A 23,031-nucleotide genomic window follows, 5' to 3' on the forward strand; every position below is an offset into this window, starting at 1 on the left:
TACGGTTTGGGTTGGTTTATAGGGTTCAACGTCCCAAAGCAACTCAGGCTACGAGGGGCGCCGTATAGTGGTAGGCTTCGGATAATTTCGACCACCTGGGGTTCCCTAACGTCCACTGACATCGCACAGTACACGGGCCTCCAGCATTTCTCCTCCATCGAAATGCGACCGCCGCGGCTGGAATAGCTAGGGGCAGTCGGGTAATCCGATACCTCCGCTGCTTATAATTACCAAAGGAAACGAGTGATTGCTGATAATGATAAAACACGAAACGAAATGCAAATGGAAGCACACTAGACATATTGCACATCATAAACTCTGGTCACTCACATTATTCACTCGCCGTTGATGGTTTTGCCTCGGAGGCTCGTCTCGCGACAGTACTTGCAGAAAAGTGAAGAGCGGCTCTCCTGCTTGGCGCCGCTTGCCCATAGCTATCCGGCTGCACTTTTACATGAGTGTTCTGCTCTTCTTTTTTCTTGCGTTACGCTACACGACTTAAAACATGCGGGAAAATGGGAATATACGTGAACGGCGTACACAATTGCAGTGGACACAAGCTTCGCCTTAAGGATATGACGAGACAGCGTAGTAAGTTAATTCCCTCATATGCTTTACATTCTATACACTCTATACTTTACATCCTTAGGTCCCTGGGAGTCCTCATACCACTCCTGGCGCAGTGACGCAGCGTTTGAGCGAGGCGCCACTGACCCGCGATGAGAGGCACTCCCAGCGGTGGGCCCTGTGCGTTCCTTTCCCCGAGCGACCAATCAATAATTTAACTGCCACCTTCCACGGTTGGCAGTTTGCTCACTATTCGGTGGGAAGGTTGGGACGACGCCGTAAGGTCACGTGACCCAGGTTCCCCACCTGCCTCGTAGACTTCCCTCTCGGCACCGCCTGCCAAAACCATATGCCGGTGATTTTTCGCTCACAACACCGATGCCAACGCTGACAACACCAACATCGGATTTTCTAGTGAACGGGGCCTTTAATGCTATCGCGTTAATAAACGGGAAATATTGACCAATAAGAAGGGTTTATAAAGGGTTACAGCTACGCATGCAACCCAATGTGGTGTGAATAACCACAAAATATGAGTGTAGGCATTATTTATAATCCACAAGAGAACTGGGAGTCTTTGTTTCAGCGCAGGTGTAGGCGCAGTTTATTATTCTGGGTGATTGTGTGTGTGGCGACGTGTGTATGGACCTCCTTCACCCCGCGACGTCACGAAGATGCGGTGGCGCTGATGTTAGCAGCGACTTTCGCATGGTAGGCAAAACAGGTTCCGCTTGCCCGTGCCTACCGCAGCTGCCGCAGCTACCGGCGGCTGCTTCAAGCCTGTGCACTGCAGAAGCAGCATGTATTAACCAGCTGCGTCACTGCTGGATCCGCGTAGTAGCATAAAAAATATTAAATTAGCCTCGATAGGTTTCTCGCGCATAAATGCCGCATTCGGAAACTGGCTAACAGGCATTAAGCCACGGTAGTAAAGCGCGAAGTCTGGGAGTCGATAGGCACTGCCACTCAATGCACTTAATAGCATGCAAGTTACTGTGTTCATTCTCCTGAACTTCAGGATAGTAGGCTGATATTTGCTCAAGGAAAAAAAAAAGACATATGCAGCTGCACACGTACTTATCACCTTGAGCCGGAGTGCACGGGGCGCCGACAGGTTCACGCGCCCCCAAGGAAGGCGTTTTTTTGTTAATAGCACACCATGTTTTAATGGCGCGCTTTATGACATTTAATATTTACTTGAAATTGTTTCTTGATATGACGACGTAATTATTTCATTCGAGTAGAAAGAAGTCTGGTAAGTTGTGTCAATCTTGCGCGGTCGCGTTGGTGTGCTTAGAATAGCGAACCTTAAGTGTGTTAAACGCCATATGATTTTTCATTGCATCATGCATGTCTCATGTTTCATGAGGTAGTACATGATCGCGAAGCTTGTTTGAAAAGAAGCAGCCGCAGGCGTGCTACTAACAGACACGTGGCGAGATTGAGAGGGGACGTGGCAATGAAAAGTTTTTTCGTTATTCATGCATGCGATATGTAACTAAACTTGGTGCAAATATGAAATTCCTACGCTAGTTTCAGTAATTCCTTTTATTTATAGCTATACCTGGTGCAGTTCTATGTAATTATAATTGACACCGTCAAGTCCCCCCAAGGTCTCAAATAATTGAGTAGATAGTGCGCAGTTTTTTTATGCCAGCATGTACATAAAGCCCTGTTCTGTACGATGACGCGATTAGTTCTTTTTCAATATGATCAGTACTTATGCATGCATAGTTACATGAAAACGTTTCTTACAAGAAATAACTAACACAGTACTGCACGTGTAGGGAAAAAAATCGAGAGATTTATTACGCTCCTCAACGTCTCAGGAATAGTTTGCGACAAATGGAATCATTTGATTTTCATGCGAATTACGAAAGTGAGTCATCCAGTCGCAGAAAATGTGAGAGGTCACAAAACGAACCTTAAAGTTTATTCCCTCGTTTGTGGCATCTTCGCTTTCGCTTTGGTCAAAGAAATGCGGCACTGAAATCAAAGAAATTACCTCACAATTTTTGACGACGACACTTCTAAAAAGCGTAATTTATAAATTTGTACTGAATATTTTGCTATAATTTTTCGTCATGAAAATAGACTTCAGGACTAGGAAAGAAAATAATTCTAGAAGTCAAAAATTTTCACCAAATCGACCAGCCTAACAAGAGGACAAGTCGGCGTGGCTGGTGCGTGGTCATGCGGCTAAAAACAGCGCTAAGCGAGACAGGAGATCAGGGACACGACGCTGTCCCCACTTTTCGCACAGCGCGACACGTACGTATGTCAGCAGACGATGAGCGTATGTCTGCTCCGACGAAACAAGGCCAGCACTTCCCCTCACTATTGTCCCGAAGTAAAATCATTCCGGCTAGTGCAGAGTGTCAAAACTTGTTTTATTCAATGCCTAGCGCATAAATAAACGGCAGGAACGCTTTCTACACGTTTACTACTAACCATATATACAATACAGTGGCAAACTATTTCTCTTTATAGGCCGCACATGGCCAACGCGAGCTCGTGTACTTCAACAAATTACTAAGTTGGAAGCATCGACCATTGCTATGATTCGCAGAAACTGGAAACGCGCCTACAAGCCTTGAAAACCCGCTCTCAACACCTATCCGCGACGCCACTCCCCGACCTTTTGCCTACCACGAGCTCGCTAGCGACTGCAGCGCCACCTCGTTTGTGTTACAAACATGCAGGAGGTCTATATATATACACGTCGCCACGCAAACAATCACCTAGAATAATCAACTGCACCTATACCTGCGCTGAAACGGTCTGATATATATATATATATATATATTAATATATATATATATATATATATATATATATATATATATATATATATATATATATATATATATATATATATATATATATATATATATATATATATATATATATATATATATATATATATATATATATATATATATATATATATATATATATATATATATATATATATAGCAGACAAGGTAATGGGAATGAGGGGCCCGTTTGACAAACTTATAAAGGGAGCCAACGGTCACTGAAACCAAGGTGCATAGGAGAACGTTATTTTAATATTATTTTTTAATGTGTTGTGCTTATCAGTGGGATAATATTACTGAGATTAATAAATCGCTTAAATAAAATTACTTATAAAGCAGCAGAAAAAAACAACCCACGAGAGCAGCAGATCGGACAGCCGTCGCCGTAGCTCAGTTGGTAAGAGCACCGGACGCGATATTCGGAGGTCGTGGGTTCGGATCCCACCGGCGGCATGGTTGTTTCTTCTGCTGCCTTATAAGCAATTTCATTTAAGCGATTTATTAATCTCAGTAATATTATCCCACTGATAAGCACAACACATTAAAAAATAATAATAAAATAACGTTCCCCTATGCACCTTGGTTTCGGTGACCCTGCTCCAAAGTTATCTATCAAATAGATTTCAATATGTCGACATAAATGGTTTCATTTCTCACAGAAAAAAAATAATTTCAGGAGTCCCACAGGGTAGCATTTTAGGCCGTGTCCTATTTAATTTGTATATTAACGATATTGTACACATCTGCTCAGATACCAAGTTCGTTATATATGCCGACGACACGAGTGCTTTGGTGCCATCACGTTCTGAAGCTGAAGGAATTACTAAAGCAAATATTTTTCTGCGCAAATTGGACTCGTGGATTTCCAGCAATCAATTAAAACTTAACGCAAACAAAACAAAGGTGGTAATTTTTCGACCAAAAAGTAAACAAATTTCGTTACAAGGAACCGTAATGTTTAGATCCGCAGCCATTGATGTGGTAGATACTGTCAAGGTGTTAGGGGTATATTTTACTTCAACTTTACAATGGAATGATCATGTAAACAGTCTAATCAGTAAACTGAGCTGCATAACTGGAATTTCAAATCGCAACCGCTATACTCTTCCAAAAAAAGTTAAACTAATGGTCTATAACGCTCTCTTTGTTTCCCACCTAAACTACTCTCATTTAGTCTGGGGAACATCAACAAAAACTAATCTGTTGAAGCTTGAAAGGCTACAGAAAAAAATAGTACGAATAATTGAAAACGTTGAATACACAGCGCCTTCTTCAGATATCTTTGCTTCGCTGAATTTATTGAAAGTAAGAAATATTTACGAATACAAATTATGCAGGCAGTACCGTTTAAGTGTCCAACGAGAGAGTACAGTTTTTACTGAAATGGCAAAACTAAAACCCAATTATCCTATCTACAGCACCAGAACTCCAGAACGATGGAAAGTTCCAAAATGTCGTACTGCCTATGGACAACAAACACTCCGGTATAACCTTCCGCGATTATTGAATGCTGCAGAAAAAGAAGGCGCTGATGTATCCAATATGTCTCTTCCAAATATGTACAAATATTTTGCTACTCATACTCTTTTTTTGTGAATGAACGCACAGGTCTATCTTTATGTTCAATTACATTGCATTGTTTACTTTTCAAAAAAAAATGTTTTTCCAGGAGTCCAAACCCAGTGTTCTATTGAAACTCTTATTTAGGCTTATTTTATTTTGTGATGCGATATAGTGCTGTTTATTTTATTTTTTTCCTCTTTGCAACAAAAAAAAATGTGACTGTCTATTGTCCCGCTCTGCTGCTGTATGCACTGTAAGGGGGCGGAGGAGGATTTTTCAAGCCACAAATGTACGGCTTTTCCCTCCGCCTCCTTCCACTTCTTTGTGGAGAAGAAAACTTGTATGTATGTTGTATATATATATAGTAGCTAATCAGTTTATATAGGTAGCTAACCAGTAGCTAACAACCTCAACTCATCCCAGCGCAGTCTCACGAGGCACCCGGGAACTCCGCTGATGTTGAAGGTCACGTCCACAATAGGTGCCACACATCAGTCTCAAAGGACGGTGCTACAGAGTACGGCCACTGGGCAGTTGTTTATGAAGTCTGCGCGCCCGACCATCCGGGGTGAGGGCCATTCCGACCCGCAGCTGCCTCGTGCAGTCGCATCTATAAGAGTCATTGCGCGGAAGGGTTTACGCACACGGGGAAACGAGGGCTCGTGTACTCTGCCTGAGGGAGGATGTTAGGTGGTTTAGGATCGAGCGGATCGGTCGGGATCGCTTGAGGGATGGAGGGATGTCTACTGCACGTGAAACAGCATCAGGTGCGATATTTTTAATATCTGTGTTTGCCCGCTCCTGGTGAATACGTAAACACCGGATATAGGGAGCATACAGCATGGATTGACCATGGGCAACCTGTAGATATTATTTTATTGAAGAACGACGCTTGCAATATGTGGAACCACACCCTCCAAGAGTTGCTCATAAATCCGCTCCTAGCGTGTACTCGTACAGGAAGAGCTTCTAGAAAATGACTACCTTTTTTTTTTTGCTGCAAAATGAAACTGCGAGCTTGCGCATTGTCTTTAATTACTTAATTTTTCGGCAAATCTCTTCCTTCCTTCGGACATGTCTGGCTGACTCTAGCGACAACATGAGCAGATGAGCTAACTTTAATTAAACGCATAAAAGCATTAAAACCGTATAAAAACTAGAACACTGGACAGAGACCAAGCCTGGACTTGGCGTTTCTCATGAGGTCAACTATTAAGTAAAGTTTTCTTCTTCTCATGAATTCATTTTGCAACAGACAGAGAGGGAAGTAGTAGTAGTAGTAGTAGTAGAAGTAGTAGTGGTGGTTTATTAAAATAATAATAAAAAGGAAGGATAAGATTTTTGCTAGCCCCGGCATCTGCCATCGATACTGAAGCACCTGAGTTGGGGTGGCGGAAATAAAGGATAGCAGGCAGAATGGAGAAATGAAATGAAAGAGGTGAGGGGACAGGAAGAGAGGATAGGGGGAGAGGTAATATACACGAACTATTTACACAATAAGAAATGTGTACAGGATGCGCGCGTGATTAGTTCATAATGAAAGAGGGGAAGGACAGATTTTTTTTTATACAGGAAATAGATTAAGCTTGCGTCCAAAATGTGCGTGGCTTGGAGCACAAAGGTCAACAACGGTGACCGCAGTGTTAGTGAAGATGGCCTTGCTGAGAATTGAAGGAATAACGTTAATGGCAACACAGTGCGCCAAAAGTCATTTTCGGTGTACCGACAACATCGAGGACGAGCTACAGCACGGGAAGTGCTCTGGGAGCACTTATTCGCGGTTTCCATGACGCTCACGCCAGTGCACAAATGACTTTCGAGGGCTATGCGCAAAACAGACCACCGACGTCGAAGACGAGCTCCGCGCAGCAGATAATATGCACGCACGCATGAACGCGTGCGACACAGATCCCAAACAGACGAAACCCTTGCGAGCCAGCCAAGTCAGCACAAAACGCGTACATCCTTTGGCGCTCTGCTCATACTTTCGCTTGCGCTATGCGCGCACATTTCTTGTGCCTCCCGTGGCCACGAAGACGAGAGAGGGGAGCCAAAACCGCGCGCTCTAGAGACGCCGATCCTCCGTCGAGCTTCGGCTAATCCTCGTGAAACCAACCTTTGCAGCCTGCAACGTCCCTCGGCTCTTTTTTTTTTTGGTCATCGCTTTGCCCCTGCACGGACGGCAGGCTTAAGGAGCGACAGCCCAGGGAAGCCCCTGCGGTATCTCTCATCCCGCGGCGTCCTCCAACGCGACCCAGCGTTGGCGTGGGGGCGCTCGCTGTAGAATAGAAGTGTATAAAGCTCGAGCACAATCCACGTGACGGCGTAGTGACGCGCTTGTGCAGAACTGAGCAGCAGTCTGTGCAAGCAGTGCGCCTCTTTGACTGGGACCGAGGCAAGGACGTGGAGCCGTTGCTGTACGCGCCACAGTCGACGTGAATCCGCTGCAGTGCTCGTCGAAGACAACGGCCGAGCGCGCTTGAAGCCTTTCGTCCAGATGAAACTCGGGACCCTTCGCGTCCGACTACGTCGTCCAGTGGTGTGAAGCCGAACGCCCCCAACACACTTCTCTTCATGGCTCTTGAAACCCAACTGTTCCGATGAAGTTTTGCAGCGGGTGAAGTGGGACGTTCGTTAAATAAGTGACGCACGTTCGGAGCTCGGGCTTCGAACTTTACGTCGTATATATTTTAGTTATGCAAGCCGACAACTTGTGGCTTATCTCTCGTCGCTGTCTTTTTCCAGAAGCCTCCTAACTGCAGGCTTGCCTCAACTCTGCCCTGTACTGCTTTAAAGTCGCGGAATCCTAACTACGAGGGCTTCCCTTGGGCACGGAGAAGTCAATGCAGCAAAAATTTTGGAGCGGATGAGTTGTTGCCGTGCGTAGCGAATGACGAGGGGACGGTAAGGGGTCACTGAGCTAGTAAGTCCAAAATGAACGACCAACTCTCGGCTGCAGTGAGCTACAGTCTCGTCGGGGAAACAACGGCTGATGGTGTGTACTGCGACCTGATGGACGATTTCAACCCGCTCTGCATACAGGACTCCGTTTTCGACGACACATTCGACACTGAGGCGACCAGCACGTTTTCAGGTAACGAATGATGCCAAGCTTTGTGTCGTTCTTTCGTTATTTCGCTCTTTATGCTGCTTCATTTTGCATCTGAGCAGTGTGTGAAATTAGAGGAGCCATATTGTTTATATGCAGCCAGTGACAATGAAGTCAATGCTCTGCGCAAAGCGTTGTGATGTGCTCTTGATCTAAACTGAAAGCAAATGTATTGCCCTTTGATGTGATTTTGACCGACTTGATATTGGCAGTGCCAACTGGAAGGAGAAGTCGGCTTTTTATAGAAATAACGTCCTCTTGCTGCTGAAGGCTCGGATTCATGAATCCATTCTTATGTCATTTTTCATCACGTGATCTGGTCAGTTATGACTGCCAACTGACCCAGGTAGCACTGAAACGTTAGAACAGTGTTCTTTTTTTTTTGTCGATCATTAATACACTGTCATTAATGCCCTTCTTTCTTGGTTTTCTGAAGCGTTATGAATAAACGTGGGAATAACATTTTTCTATATATGAAGCTGAACATATACGCAACAAGCTTGCAACTTTAGCTTAAAAGGCAAACACTGCAAGGCCAGGCCCGCCAATTTTGAGCTCACGCAACTTTAGCGAACATTTTTCAAGGGAAAATGAAGGCCACACTTGTGCGCTATAGTACAGCTAATATACATGCAACTCATTCAGCCATCTTCGAACGGATATGGCCTTAAGCTTTTGGCCATCCAGAAAGGGTGCCCTATAAATGACGGTGGTGAATGGGTGTTAAGCAAATTTTGCTCATGAAGGTTTGGGGCTGTGCATGGAATCTAAGGCAGACACCATCGGAGATATTTATGTCACGGAGCATAACTGTACCAAAAGTGGCAAAAGTTTTAGGACACAATACTTTGAAATATATTTGTACTGCTGTTTTATAGTACTGATTTTAACATTTTAATAGCATTTAGATAGCTGCATTAGCATATTGCGCAGTTTGAACTTTAGACTAATCTTTACAATACAATGTATAACATTGTTTGTTAATATGTAACACTATTATAGCGTTTAGTCCGCAGTATTATCATAATGTATAATTTGAATTTTTATATTGCAACATATTATGGTTTCTTTATAGTTTCGTAACATGCAACATGTCTGCAGTACAAAAATTCTGTAGTGGTATTTTAATGTTTAGTGCTACCTGGAGAACGATAACTAAAAAATCCACCAATCGGAAATAAACATATCGCACTGCGGCTTAAAGCTTTAAGAAGAGTTTGATCAGTTTGGGACGATACTCTGCCCCCCTAAATTGTGGCAGCGTTTTGGTGCCAGTTAAAAATGACGTCATCAGAGGACGAATTCTCAAAGCCGTACACGTGTAACATCTAATGACCTTCAAATAAGGGACGCTCATTTTTACGGCAAGGGGACAAGGCATGCATGACTTGCAGTGTTCTCAACATTCCACCCAAAGCGCCGATCCCCAAGCAGACTTTGTGTGAACTTCTGGTGCTGCACTGATGACAACAACGCCGCACTCGAGGAATCTGCGACACTAAGATGACACCAAAAGGGTCGGACGACCGCGGCCATCTCTAAACTTTCGTCCAACTTGTCTGCCTCTGCTCGTCCCACTTGCACAGACGCACACATGGAACAAGGAAAAAAATTACAGGTTGACACAGGCGAAATTCTAGGAGGAAATGCCACAAAAGTGCATTTTCACTGACTTCCTACTGGCTCGAGGCTCTTTCGCGTCGTCTTCCTCTTCTTTCAAGCTCTCCTGGACAGCACGGATGACTTGTCCACATACCGTCGCCGCCGTACGTACAATGTGCGCGACATGCATGTACAGACTTCGACAAGAGTTTGCAGGATGAGGGTTCGAGAGGAAAAATTTCTTTTCTGTGCTGTCTGGCAAAAGAGATGAATGAAAAGCATTCGTTCACGGGGAGGCATGCGTGCTCCATCCACTTAATGAGTACCAGCTTATTGATTAACAAGGGCACGCAGAAATATTTTCGTTTCCCCGGCTCCGTATTCTTCAAAACTTTCGTCAATTACTGTACTGTTGTCTCCAGGTGAATTTGAATTTTGCTGTGTGTAAAAGTAGAGGAAAACCTGGCATGGAGACTTTTCCTTTCTTTCTTTCTTTCTTTCTTTCTTTCTTTCTTTCTTTCTTTCTTTCTTTCTTTCTTTCTTTCTTTCTTTCTTTCTTTCTTTCTTTCTTTCTTTCTTTCTTTCTTTCTTTCTTTCTTTCTTTCTTTCTTTCTTTCTTTCCTTCTTTCTTTCCTTCTTTCTTTCTTCCTTCCTGTCTTTCTTTCTTTCCTTCCTTCCTTCCTTCCTTCCTTCCTTCCTTCCTTCCTTCCTTCCTTCCTTCCTTCCTTCCTTCCTTCCTTCCTTCCTTCCTTCCTTCCTTCCTTGATTATCAGACAATGCATGCTCGGTGCACAACGGGAGTGAAAAAAAAAAAACGAAAACCTATGTACTCTCAGCTTTATTAGCCATCACTTGTAAGTTTCATGCCCAGGTTTACTTACGGTGAAAAAGTTCTGTATGTATACGATGGACAGAATTTGGAAAAGCAATTCCTTAGTACGCGACAGCAGCAATGGGTTAATAGAAGAATATAAACGTAAATGTTGAACGTTAAAACAACAAAAATTACATCGCTGCGGCCAGAATAATCAAGCGAGCGAAAAAAAGCACAGGCAATCACTTCATGTACAGTTGCAAAGAGTTGCATGTCGGCTCTGTGTTTCCAAATGCTGTAAAAGTGCACTGAGAAATTAACTGCGCTGATTGGCGTTGTACCGTGTACGCGTTCTCTTGTTTTCTGCCGACACAGTGGAGCATCTGGATGCCAGGAGCTGCGCCAACACGACAGCCTCGGAAGACGGGATCGAGGTGGACTTCAGTGACCAGCTGTCCTCGGAGAACCAGGACAGAAGTCTCTACGAAGTGACTCCGGACGAGGGGTGCCAGACCACTGGGCAAGTGCACGGCACAACTGACACCGGAACATTTTTTTGGTCCAGGATATGCACCAATTGGCCGCATTGATAATTTGGGAACCATATTAATACGGTACTTGTAGGTGGTATATTGCTCTGCAGTGTGGCACGCAGTACAATGCAGTACATGCATGCGCTAGCCACGCACACTTCTCGCAACAGCGCAGTACATACAGACATGCTTCAAAAAGTGCGCAGGTTGACAAACCCCAGCTTGAATTGACTAATTTGTGAAAGATAGTCTGTTCTTTTTTTGTTACAAACAGCTTGTCGATAATGCGACCAGGTGATAAGTGCGATATGAAATGTTAGCAGCGTGCAGGTTTCCTGAGTTCTCCATGTGTGCAAAGGACGATGCTTTGACGCGGACATGCACCTAAGAGGCTGCGTTTTTCTAAGCACCAGGTGCATGGCTGCTTGATCATGGACGATATTCACACCATCAATCAGGTGACACAGAAAAGCGCAGAATAGAATATAACCATCCTCTATATATAGCCTTCGTGACATTTGACTATATCGAAACGTCAGCAGTCATGCAGACATCGGGTAAGCGGAGTGTAGAAGAATCGTATGCAAGGTTCTGAAAAATGTCTAAAATAGTTGCATAGCTTAGTTACAGTACTAAAAGACGGGCCCATACTGTGCTATCGCGGATTAGCGGATAGATGAGAACTAGGTGTGGGATTCCTCATTAATCAGGATATAGCTGGCAACATAGAGGAGTTCTATAGTATTAGCGAGAGAGTAGCAGCTATCGTAATTAGGCTCAATAGGAGGTAAAGCCTAGGCGCCTATATCCAGCCATGATGATCAGACCGTTGAAAGTTTCTATGAAGACGTGGAATCGTCAACAAAGTAAAATCAGAGTACACTGTAATGAAGGGCGACTTCAATGCGAAGGTGGGCAAGAAACAGGCTGGCGACCAGGCGGTAGGCGACTAATGGATAAGTTCTAGGAATAGCATGGGAGAGTTATTAGTAGAATTCGCAGATAGAAATAATTTACGGATCATGATCACCTTCTTCTGCAAACAAGAGAACAGGAAGTGGACCTGGAAGAGCCCCAATGGTGAGACTAAAAATGAAATCGACTTCATACTATGCGCTCAACCTGGTATCGTTCAGAATGTGGACGTCCTCGGAAAGGTGCGCTGTAGCGACCACAGAATGGTAAGGTCTCAAATTAGCTTAGACTTGAGGAGGGAATGAAAGAAGCTAGTGAAGAAGAAGCCCATTAGCGAGTAAGCGATAAGAGGGAAAATAGAAGAATTCAGGATATCGCTGCAAAACATATTCAGCCTTAACTGAGGAAGACGATCTTAATGTCCATACAATGAACGATAATCTGACATCTATCATTACAGAGTGTGCAGTAGAAGTAGGCGGTAGGACGGTTCGACATTATACCGGCAACCTATCTCAGGAGATGAAAGACCTGATTAAGAAACGCCAAAGCATGAGGGCGCCTAACCCTACAGACAAGATAGCACTAGCAGAGCTATCAAAGTTAATATATAAGCGCGAGGTAGCCGTCATAAGGAAGTTTAATATGGAGAGGATCGAGCATGCTCTAAACTTTAAAAAACGGAGGTAGCCTGAAAGCGGTGAAGAGGAAACTAAGCATAAGTGAAAACTAGATGTATGCATTAAGAGACAAGGAGGGTAATAGGGATAAGATAGTTAAAGTAGCCGAAGAGTTCTACACAAATCTATACAGTAGTGAATGTAATCAGAGCGTTAATGAGAGAGATAGTAGAGCATAGCAAAGCGTCATCCCGCCAGTATCGAAAGAGGAAGTAAAGAAACCCTTAGGAGCAATGCAAAGGGGAAAAGCAGCTGGTGAAGATCAGGTAACAGCAGATCTGTTGAAGGACGGAGGGCATATTGTGCTAGAAAAACTAGCCGCCTTGTATACGCAATGCCTTAGGACCTCGGCCGTACGGAAGCTTGGAAGAACGCCAACATTATTTTAATTCATAAGAAAGGAGACACACAGGACCTTAAAATTTACAGACCGATCAGCTTACTGTCCGTTGCCTACAAGATATTCACTAAGGTAATCGCTAATAGAGTCAGGGCAACCTTAGACTTTAATCAAACAAATGATCAGCCAGGCTTTCGTAAAGGATATTCAAAAATAGATCATATTCACACTATCAATCATGTGATAGAGAAATGCGCAGAATATAACAAACCCCTATATATATCCTTCATTGATTACGAGAAAACATACGACTCAGTGGAAACCTCAGCAGTCTTACAGGCATTGCGGAATCAGGGTGTAGAAGAGCCTTATGTGAAAATACTGGAAGATATCTATAGCAACTGCACAGCTACCATAGTTCTCCATAGAGTCAGCAATAAAATTACAATAAGGAAGGGCGTCAGGCAAGGAGACACGATCTCGCCAATGCTATTCACCGCCTGTTTACAGGGGGTATTCCGAGGCCTGAATTGGGAGCAGTTGGGGATAAGAGTTAATAGAGGATACCTAAATAATCTGCGATTCTCTAATGCCATTGCCTTGCTGAGTCACTCACGAGATGAATTGCAAATAATGATCAATTATTTAGACAGGCAGAGAAAAACGGTGGGTCTAAAAATTAACATGCAGAAAACCAAAGTAATGTTCAACAACCTAGCAAAGAAACAGCAGTTCAAAATTGGAAGCGAGGGGCTAGAAGTGGTAAAGGAATACGTCTACTTAGGGTAGGTAGTGACAGCTGATCCGGATCATGAGATGGAATTAACTAGAAGGATAAGAATGGGATGGAGCGCATATGCAGGTTCTCTCAGATCATGAATAGCAGTTTACCAATATCCCTCAAGAGAAAAGTGCACAACAGCTGTATCTTGCCGGTACTCGCCTACGGGGCAGAAACGTGGAGGCTAACGAAAAGGGTTTAGCTTAAGTTAAGGACAACGCAGCGAGCCATGGATAGAATAATGATAGGTGTAACGTTAAGAGACCGGAAGTGGGTAGAGTGGGTGAGGGAACAAACGCGGGTTAATGATATCCTAGTCGAAATCAAGAGGAAGAAATGGGTTTGGGCAGGGCTTGTACTGCGAAGGCATGATAACCGCTGGTCCTTAAGGGCAACAGAGTGGATTCCAAGAGAAGGCAAGCGTTGCAGGGGGCGGCCGAAGGTTAGGTGGGCGGATGAGATTAATAAGTTTGCGGGGATACGGTGGCCGCGGCTGGCAATGGACAGGGTTAACTGGATAGACATGGAAGATGCCTTTGCCCTGCAATGGGTGGCCGTAGCCAGGCTGTTGATGATGATGATGATGATGATGATGAATGAGGCCTATTAGCCTGGAGGAGTCCTTTCTGTCTATTAAATGAGGTCCCTTTGATGCTTTAGCCATCCTTGGCCCACCCTTGGTTGGTACAGGTGTCCTGTACTTGCCTTGTAATGCTTTATTTTTCATCTGAGCCCAGGCAGTGCAAATGTTCAAATGAGAGGCAAGGATAAGCAGTTCGAAGTTCCTAGTGGCACAAGGGAAAATGGGGGGGGGGGGGGCATAAACTAGAGCTAGGTGTACTTTGAAATTCAAGCACCCCGCGGTGTTACTACCCACGATACGCTGTACAGATCAAAGCCTTTTTTAATGCTACGTTTTCTCGAGAGCAGAAAACTAGTGTTCTTAAACGCAGACACTTTAATGATCCATTCTAGTGCGAAGTTCTTTTTTTCCCTGCTAGCTGTCCTCGCCTTACGTGGTGTTGGTGAAAGCAGTTTCCAAAAAGCGCCACTGGAGACCGAGGCACAGAGCCACTTTGTCTCCTGATCGTTGCGACCGGTGTGATGAAAACCGGAATTAAGACGCCCTTGCTGACAGCAGAAAGGTTCCAGGAGATACACTAACGCGCCCCGGTACACACTCACACGTCTTCGGGACTTCACTTATTAGCAGTATAATTGCCGATTGGCGTCAGCTTCGAGCTGGCTCTGATTTGAAGATGTTCATCGTGCAGCATTTGTTTCTGGCAAGATAACCGGTAGACGCTTCTGAAATCTGCTTCCGACGCAGCGGCGTGGCAGTGAACGGTGGCAGCGGCCGTCGGGAGCGACGCAAGCAGCGGCGCTACCGCACCACGTTCACCAGTTTCCAGCTGGAAGAGCTGGAGAAGGCCTTCCAGCAGAGCCGCTACCCGGACGTGTTCGCCCGGGAGGACCTGGCCGCCAAGATTCAGCTCACAGAGGCCAGGGTCCAGGTAACCCTCTCCTCAACACAGACGGGCATGTCAGCGGTTTTCACTAGCTGGCAAGAACCTGGGTTTTTCACTAGACAGCTGCTTCTCTGCCTTCACCGTGCATCGCAGAAGCATTTCGCTCTCTGATACTGCCTCGGTCTCAGTGATGTGACCTCTGGCTTGTAATGGTGCACTTTCTGGGCGAAAGTTACTGACCACCCCTCCGAATTTCGAACCGCGCCGCTTACTTTATGCGCACTGTCGAGACCTATGTGCACCGGTCACCCTGCGCTGGTGTCGCGGTGCATCGACACCAGGAGTGCATCGTCGGCTGGCGCCCGCATACAGTGAGGCATGGTTCGGACGTTGTACGGAGGGGGCGAGGGGGGGGGGGCGGCTCAGTCATTTTTCACCTCGACAGAGTGGACCAGTACAAAATGGAACAGCCAGGTAGCGTTCAAGAACAAGTTACGCATATTCAAGGCGAAATACTTGAGGCTGATACTCACGTGACATGAGAATATGGCTTTAAATACATCAAAATGCATTAGTTGCTGTCATATTTCAGAGTTACTACTGGTTACGTCAGAGGGCAGTGCTTACTCTGATAATGACTGTGACTGCACGTCCCTAAAGGCGAAACACATGTGCACCTGGTGCTGAACATTATTTCGCAGATTAAACTATGCCCAGCTTCATAATTTTGTCATGTCTATCATGTAGACAACCATGCATGCGCGAGCACAGGGCTGCTTCAGCAAGGCACGGTTCCAGAGCAATGGCTACCTTAGACATCTGCTTCAATTAGAACCCGTGCTGGCATTCTACTACGGCTGAACCGACAGAACGCACATAACTGTGCAAGAAGGTGGCAGCCTGCGTCTGCAGTGTCCGACTGAAGGTTGCAGAAAACCGCATGTGGACAAAAACGTGTCAGTTGTTGGCTGCCATACGTTGGCAGTTTGCAGATAACATACGCAAAAAAAATTACCAAAGCGTTTATTCCTGTTGCTTAACGCGCTTAACTCAGCGAAAGCTGGTGCCATGCTGTTGGCTTCCTTTTTGATAATGCCTGAGACATGCAGTAATATCCAAGACCTGCAGGCTTTGTGGCAACCTGTACTACCTCAACGATAGCAACGAGCGCACGGTCACATGGTTGGTGCTTGTCCCGGAATGACATATGGCTGCTCACTTGACCTGACGTTGTTGATCTACGCCGTGAAAGGGCTCCGTACAGCAGCTTTCGTTGTAGAAGATGCCAGCTCCTGAGTAAAGACGTATCATGCGCTTCCCACTATGTCCCTTCTCTTTTCGCCTGCACTTTCTCACCTCTGCCGCTGCCGATAGATGATACCGCCAAACTTGGCATGCGGGATAATTTTCTCTCAGGCACTTTTCTGATGTGAAGTGAAAATAATCGTTCAAACATAGACGCGACGTGCAAACAAGAGCCAAGCCCTGTGGTGCGCAGGTGTGGTTCCAGAACCGCAGGGCCAAGTTCCGCAAGCAGGAGCGCCACGACGCCAAGAGGCTGTCGTCCTTGCTGGCCGAAGCCAGCTTCCTGGGCGGCGAAGGCGGCGCCGACGCGGCGGTCGCCGTCGACGGCCTCGGAGGCCTCAGCATGGACGTCCTCAAGGGCCTCCTCAGTGCGTACACCTCATCGTACTCTCGTGTCTTTGCAGAATTCTACGCCACCCATGCGCCAATGTATCCAACTGCTGAACTCGCAAACATAACATGAGGGAGTTTCAGATTAGGGGGGGGGGGGGGGGGGCATCGGTTAGGGGGATTGGAGAATAGCGCCCGGCAGAGAGCATGCGGAGCACAATACTCCGAGGGGCTTTCTTTTTTTTTTTTGAGCATGTTCACTGGCGGGGTGCCATTCCCCTATCCCCCTATCCGATGGGGTTCCCCTATTCTAAAACTGCCTATTGAGTTGAGTTAAGTGGTTGTAAACTACCGGTGGGATTAGCCTTGCAGTTGCTGCCGGCAATTGCTCCACCGTAGCGACACTTAAATAGAAATCACAAAAACACTGTCCGCAAAAACCCAAATAGACACTCCTGAGGTCACCATGTGGAGGCCAAGTCCGTGTCCTGCAGGTAAAGTAGAAGAAGGCGAGAAGCATCCCTTCTACTCGACTGGCACCCGCGCGGGAAAACAATGTCCTGAAGAGAACAGTGAGGAACCCCTGCCTTCTTGAGGGATCCGAATAACACAGCCCGTTCCCTGTTGTGCAAAGTACAGCACAAGAGGTAATGTTCTATGTCACCACACACACCACACGTTGAACACAATGGTGACAACGCTAGGCCAGTCTTATACATCCACGCCGGCGTACGAGCAGAATCTGTGCGAACGCGGTGCAGCAAAGTGGCTTGGTACCTTTTGAGACCCTTGGTCACACATGGCTGATGAGGAGAGCTCCACAAAGAACTGAAGTGGCACAACACCACATCTCAGAACATTTGCTTGACTCTGGATCGAACCCTGACAATCTGGGAGCATCAAACAGAAACCGCGCGCAGCTGAGGAATGCGTTAAAGCTGATGGGCTTTAAAATGCGCGCAGCCACGCCCATCAGCACGCGTCACCCGATGGCGCGCATGTCATATGACTTTGTGTGTTTCAATGGGCTGCTCTGCTTCAGTGCTCCCACCGGAATGGTATAGAGAGGGTCACGTGACACGTGTACCAGCGCGTGGCGTGTGCTGGTGAGTTAAGCAGTGCGCTCGACACTGTCCTGGTTTTGGTTTGGCGACCTCTGGTGGCCAGGATTAGCTACGCCGTGGCGCCAATCATGATCGCAGTTTGGAAATTCTAAATAATGATAAGCTATTACGAGTGGCCCGCTATATGTCTTTAATCATAACGAAGCGTTTGACTGTAACAGTTATAAGTTAAATATTCGAATTTATATCTTTACACATGCACCTCTGCATGTATGACTGCGTCGCGAGAGTCATCTTTATGCCACACACACGCAAAAAAAAAACAGTTTTTAAATAACACCGTCTACACGTTCAGAATATTTCTCTTTTGTACGCTAAGGCCAAACCTACAGCTTCTGTTCTAGTGGAGCTCCGCCTTTAGAACTGAATGTTCCCTTTCAAACTGATCGAAACTGCAGATATCAGGAAGACCACACACCCATAGTTTATGTTTTGCAGCCTCATCAACTACGGATCTTACACCCGACTTTTATGAGTTCCTGTTAGCTTAAATCACCGTAGACACAGGTCTGTCACCTTGAGGAGACGCGAAGTCAACCTAGGCCACTGATCCTGTCGGCGTAGTGATAGCACACACGCGGAGCTTTTACATGAAGTTCACGGGGATGTATGGCTCTTTCTTGTGCACTCTGAGGCGGCGATAGTGAGGGGTTTGAAACGCTGAGTGTTGCGAAAGAAAAAGCGAAATGCTGAATAGATTTAAGCGTGGAGTACTTTCTGTGACGCTCTATGTACGGTCGCGGACAGAATAAAAAATTAAGGGGCGCCTAATTGCATTACGCTTTTACATACCGTTAGCATTAGAAGCATTCTTGCCCTTTGTAGCGATTTGTCTAGCTGCGAAGTTTCTAACGGACTTTGCCTATTTGTCGGAATGCCACCGCTTTTTAACATAGTAGCGTAAGGGGCTCGTGTCGCAGAAAATCCGGCGTCGTCGTCGGCGTCGTGAGGCAGGTGGGCCAGCTTGGTCACGTGACCTTGTGGTGTCATAATGGTGAGCAAACTGCCCATTATGGCAGGTGGCAGTGAAATTGATTGGTCGCGAGTGGTTGCTGGGAAGAGGAACCTGGGTCGCACCAGTCCCACCGGTGGCAGCACTTGCCATCGCAGGGCAGTGGCGCATCGCTTAACCGCTGCATTAGTGCGCCAGGAGTGGTACGAGGACTCCCAGGGATCTATGAATGTTAAGTAGAGGATGTCGAATTCTGCATATATTGGCATTAATCTATTAGCTATCGCGTCATGCACTTAAGGCGGAGCCTAAGTGTCCCCCCAATTTTTTTTTCGGCCGTACAGCTACCTAGTCATATGTGGCGTTTGTGCCAACTTTCGGAGGAGCACTATGAGACATAAATTAGTTTGGGCAGATGAAAAAGAAATTAAAACAATGTTGCCCAGCCCGCACCACCTAAGAGTACTATGAAACAGGGAGAACGCCGAGTTCTGATTGTAACTATTTATTTTGAATGATGACTGACGAATCCCTACATTTTAAAAATAGAGAGTTTTATTTGTTGTACAAAGACTAGAGGTGTATTTAGAGGGCCTCGTCCATCTCCGAAGACCGCAATCCATCAGCCCGAGGATTCGATTGGGTGTCCTGTTTTAACGCTACCAGCATGATCGGTGAAGTGGCAAGATATGTACCTGACATTCCGGATTTCCTATTCGTTATGGAACGCTAGGGCTATGCATGCGTTTTGCTTGTAGTTATAGAGCGTCTTGCAGTCGCCAGTTCGAGGTCTGCTTTGTCGTGCAGTGAATCTGGAAATTTTCTACTGGTGCGAATATTTTGGTTGAAGTCTCCAACCACCACTACGGAATCCTTGATTCTGACGGGAATTTCCATGAAAATTATTCAGCGGCTTCGGTTTCAGAGATTCCAGGAGGTGTGTAAGCGCGCACTACAGTGACGCCGTTCGGCAGCTTAACCACACAAACATCGCCTTGTGCGTGCACGTGTTCCATGAGGCCTACTTCGGTGGCAGAGAAGCGGTTCTTGAGGTATATAACTACGCCAGGAGCTGAATTGTATGGTTGCCTCACACCGCATATGTAGGTGAAACCTTTTATTTTAAATGATTGGTTAGAATACATTCTCATCTCCGTCAAGCATACGACGGAGACTTGACGGAGGCATGTGTCCCTTGCTACATCTTTGCAGCCTGCTCCGAGCGAGCGATCATTAACGCAGATACTCGCTGCAAATTTTTCGCAGGGTAAGAGGTAAACAGTCCGGGAAGGCATATATTTGAAGACGCACATGTCGTTGGTTCGAGTCCCTGGCTGTCGCAAGCTAGCTTCCAATATGACTACCACATTTAAGCTACATGCAACGAGAAATTGTATGACACCGCCCGAAACGCTGAACGACAAACAGTTGCGTCACAATTTTGGTACGAATGTTGTCGGGAAAACTGCCGCCACATTGAGGTCGGCCAGTCGGGAGTATATAGAGAAGAACGACATTTATATGTTCGGTGCTGAAATGGCGGTGCTCGGCTTGCTGAGTGCGTCATATGGCCGCTTGTTGAGGACACCTTGTTTGCTTGCCATCGCTGGGATTTTCTGTACCATGTGCGAGTACACACACGCGCACGCACACACCCACACGCACACACGCACTTGCACACACATACACACAAGCACGAACGCACACGCCGACGGCTTGGTCAAATGTTTAGGGGAATCCCCCAAGGTGGAGCAGATTTGTATTAAGGGAGTAATTACTCGTTGGCATCCACCCAACCACAGCCATACGGCTACAAACGAAAGCTATACAGCTTTTCTTGTAATAGGTCTAGCAATGCTCTCGCATTAAAAAGCGTGCATGCACATCAACTGTCAACCTTCTTCCATGCCTGAGCCATGCTTGTGTATCGCCTGCGACGATTAAACCATCGAACGCGAGAAGAAGACTGCGTGTCCTGCCGCTGTTGTTCTGCTCTGTCAGCAGATCTCCTTTTATTTCCATGTCCCAGGCAGCTTCTCCGGAGACGCCTTCGCTGACCCGGCCCAGATAGGCGTCGCCGAACCGCTCCTGGACGCCTTCGGCGGAGGGTGCAGCGCCGGCGGCGGCTGCGACGTCGGTGCCGCGGGCGTATTGGGAGACGCCGCTGGCTTCAGCACTGCTGACTTCGAACCCCACCCGGAGACGTCGGGACACCAGGTTGCCGAAGCGCAGAGTCATCCCGGAGCGGCCGGGGTGGCTCCGGACGGCGACCTGCTGCAGATCGCCTTCGGCTCGGCAGTAGAAGACCTGACGCCGCCATCGTCGCTGGTCGACTGCGGTGACAGCACGCTCAGCGACTCGGTGCAGAGCATGTTTGTCGAGATGTGCTTCCCCAGCGGTGTGCCCGAAGGCGAACTCTGAACGAGGCGCCGGTGCCGGGTGGTCGCAGGACTAACGGGTACAGCAGCGTGTTCCCTCTTGCGTGTCACTCGTACATTTACTTGGTTGTTGAACTCTGCGCGCCGAATGCGAGTGCCAGCGTAAACTTCGCTTTCGCCAGAGCTCCGTACCAGGTTTGCTTCCGCACGCCACAGCTGCGCACGCTCAAGAGCGGGCGCACTGGGGCGCTGCCCTTTGTTTTCTTGCCGACTGGCGGACCATGCAGTAGGTGCAACGGTACCCTTGCGACAGGTCGTCCGCTTGAGACACAGGTCGTGGCGTACCAAACTAGAAGTTTAGCCACGATGCAATTATCGTGAATCATGAGTGCGGGACTGCACGAAACCGCCACATAGATCTTACAGGCGTTTAGTACAAGCAAGGACGTCATCTTCCGTTGTTAAGGGGGGTCGTTGCAAGATGCATGCGAAACAAATAAACAAACGGAGTCTCAGAAAAGAACATTTATGGCGTCACGCGTGGGGAGCTATCTGAAAAGCAATCAAAGAGCTTACGAACTGGGGACTATACCGAGTGTTTCACCTCAGACTTTACACAATTTTTAAAGATGGGCTCTTTGAGTTAGAAGAGCACTTTTATCGCCATAGAAATATTTGTGCTAGAGTACATCAGAATACAGCTAGGACGTGCTAGCTAGCCGGCTGGTTAACTAATTTTGAATAGTTAATTTTAATTATTGCTGTTAGTCCCCTTAATTATTAAGAGGCGTGCAGCAGACCATAAGTAATATTCATAAGTTTTTACAATTTCCAAAACGTGGTTATCCTCGGCGCTGTGGCCCAACAAATTTTGGCTATTTCGACGAGTTACGTGCACTGGAGAGGTGGCTTTGCCTGCAAGCTTCTCTATAGCGCGTGTATCTTGGCGCGATGTAGGCGAAATTTGTTGGCCCACAGCGCCGAGGGCGATAGTGTTTTCGAAATTATTAAACTAATATTGATATTACGATCGGCTACACGCCTCTCAATAATTAAGGAGACTAACCGCAATTGTTAAAAAGTTAACTATTCACTAATAGTTAACCATCCTGATAGCACGTCTTAGCTGTATTCTGACGTGGTCTACCGCTGGAGATGCTATGGCGAAGAAAGCGCTCTTAGCTAGCTAACTCAAAGAGCCTATTTGTAAAAACTGTGCAATGTCTGAGGTAAAAATCTCTAAATACGGCCACCTGCGGCCACATGAGCGACAACCAAGGCTGGATAAGCCTTTGGAAGCGTCGTACCGTATGCTACCAGAGACAATCGCTTACGCGAGCGCACTTCAGAGAGAGAGAGAGAGAGAGAAAGACAAACGGATAGGCAGGGAGGTTAACTAGGCAGCGCAATTCCAACATCAAGTCTCAATCTGTATAAATACCTCGCCATTTCTCCTCTACTCCGAAACCGCACCGCCACCGTAGCAATTTATCCTTCTTATGAGCACTTCTTAACGTTTATAGCTCACCAATCGAAGAAAAGTTTTAGTGGTGAATGGATCACCTTTCTGCCTTATGCGCCTTGCGATATTCTTAGTTTCTGTGACAAAATACGCCGACAAAACAATTTAAATTTCATATCTGTGCCTGTTTTTGTTCTACTTCTCTATACAAGGTGTTTCACCTAATAATTCACACACTTTCTAAAAGTAGGCTTTGTGAGTTTGAAGAACGCTTTTTTTCGGCATAGC

The 23,031-nt window shown here is 46.3% G+C and overlaps 1 protein-coding gene across 1 annotated transcript; it reads left to right on the forward strand.

Annotated features, from left to right (window-relative positions):
* Positions 1-7,286: 7,286 nt before the first annotated feature.
* Positions 7,287-21,746, forward strand: LOC144123380 (uncharacterized). Its single transcript, XM_077656223.1, has 5 exons — positions 7,287-8,043; positions 10,850-10,994; positions 15,054-15,237; positions 16,691-16,865; positions 20,933-21,746. Exons 1-5 carry the CDS (start codon positions 7,884-7,886, stop codon positions 21,322-21,324), a joined length of 1,056 nt encoding a protein of 351 aa, XP_077512349.1. The 5' UTR covers positions 7,287-7,883; the 3' UTR covers positions 21,325-21,746.
* The last annotated feature ends 1,285 nt before the right edge of the window (positions 21,747-23,031 follow it).

Source organism: Amblyomma americanum, chromosome 3 (assembly GCF_052857255.1).
Source record: "Amblyomma americanum isolate KBUSLIRL-KWMA chromosome 3, ASM5285725v1, whole genome shotgun sequence".
Classification (NCBI taxonomy): domain Eukaryota; kingdom Metazoa; phylum Arthropoda; class Arachnida; order Ixodida; family Ixodidae; genus Amblyomma; species Amblyomma americanum.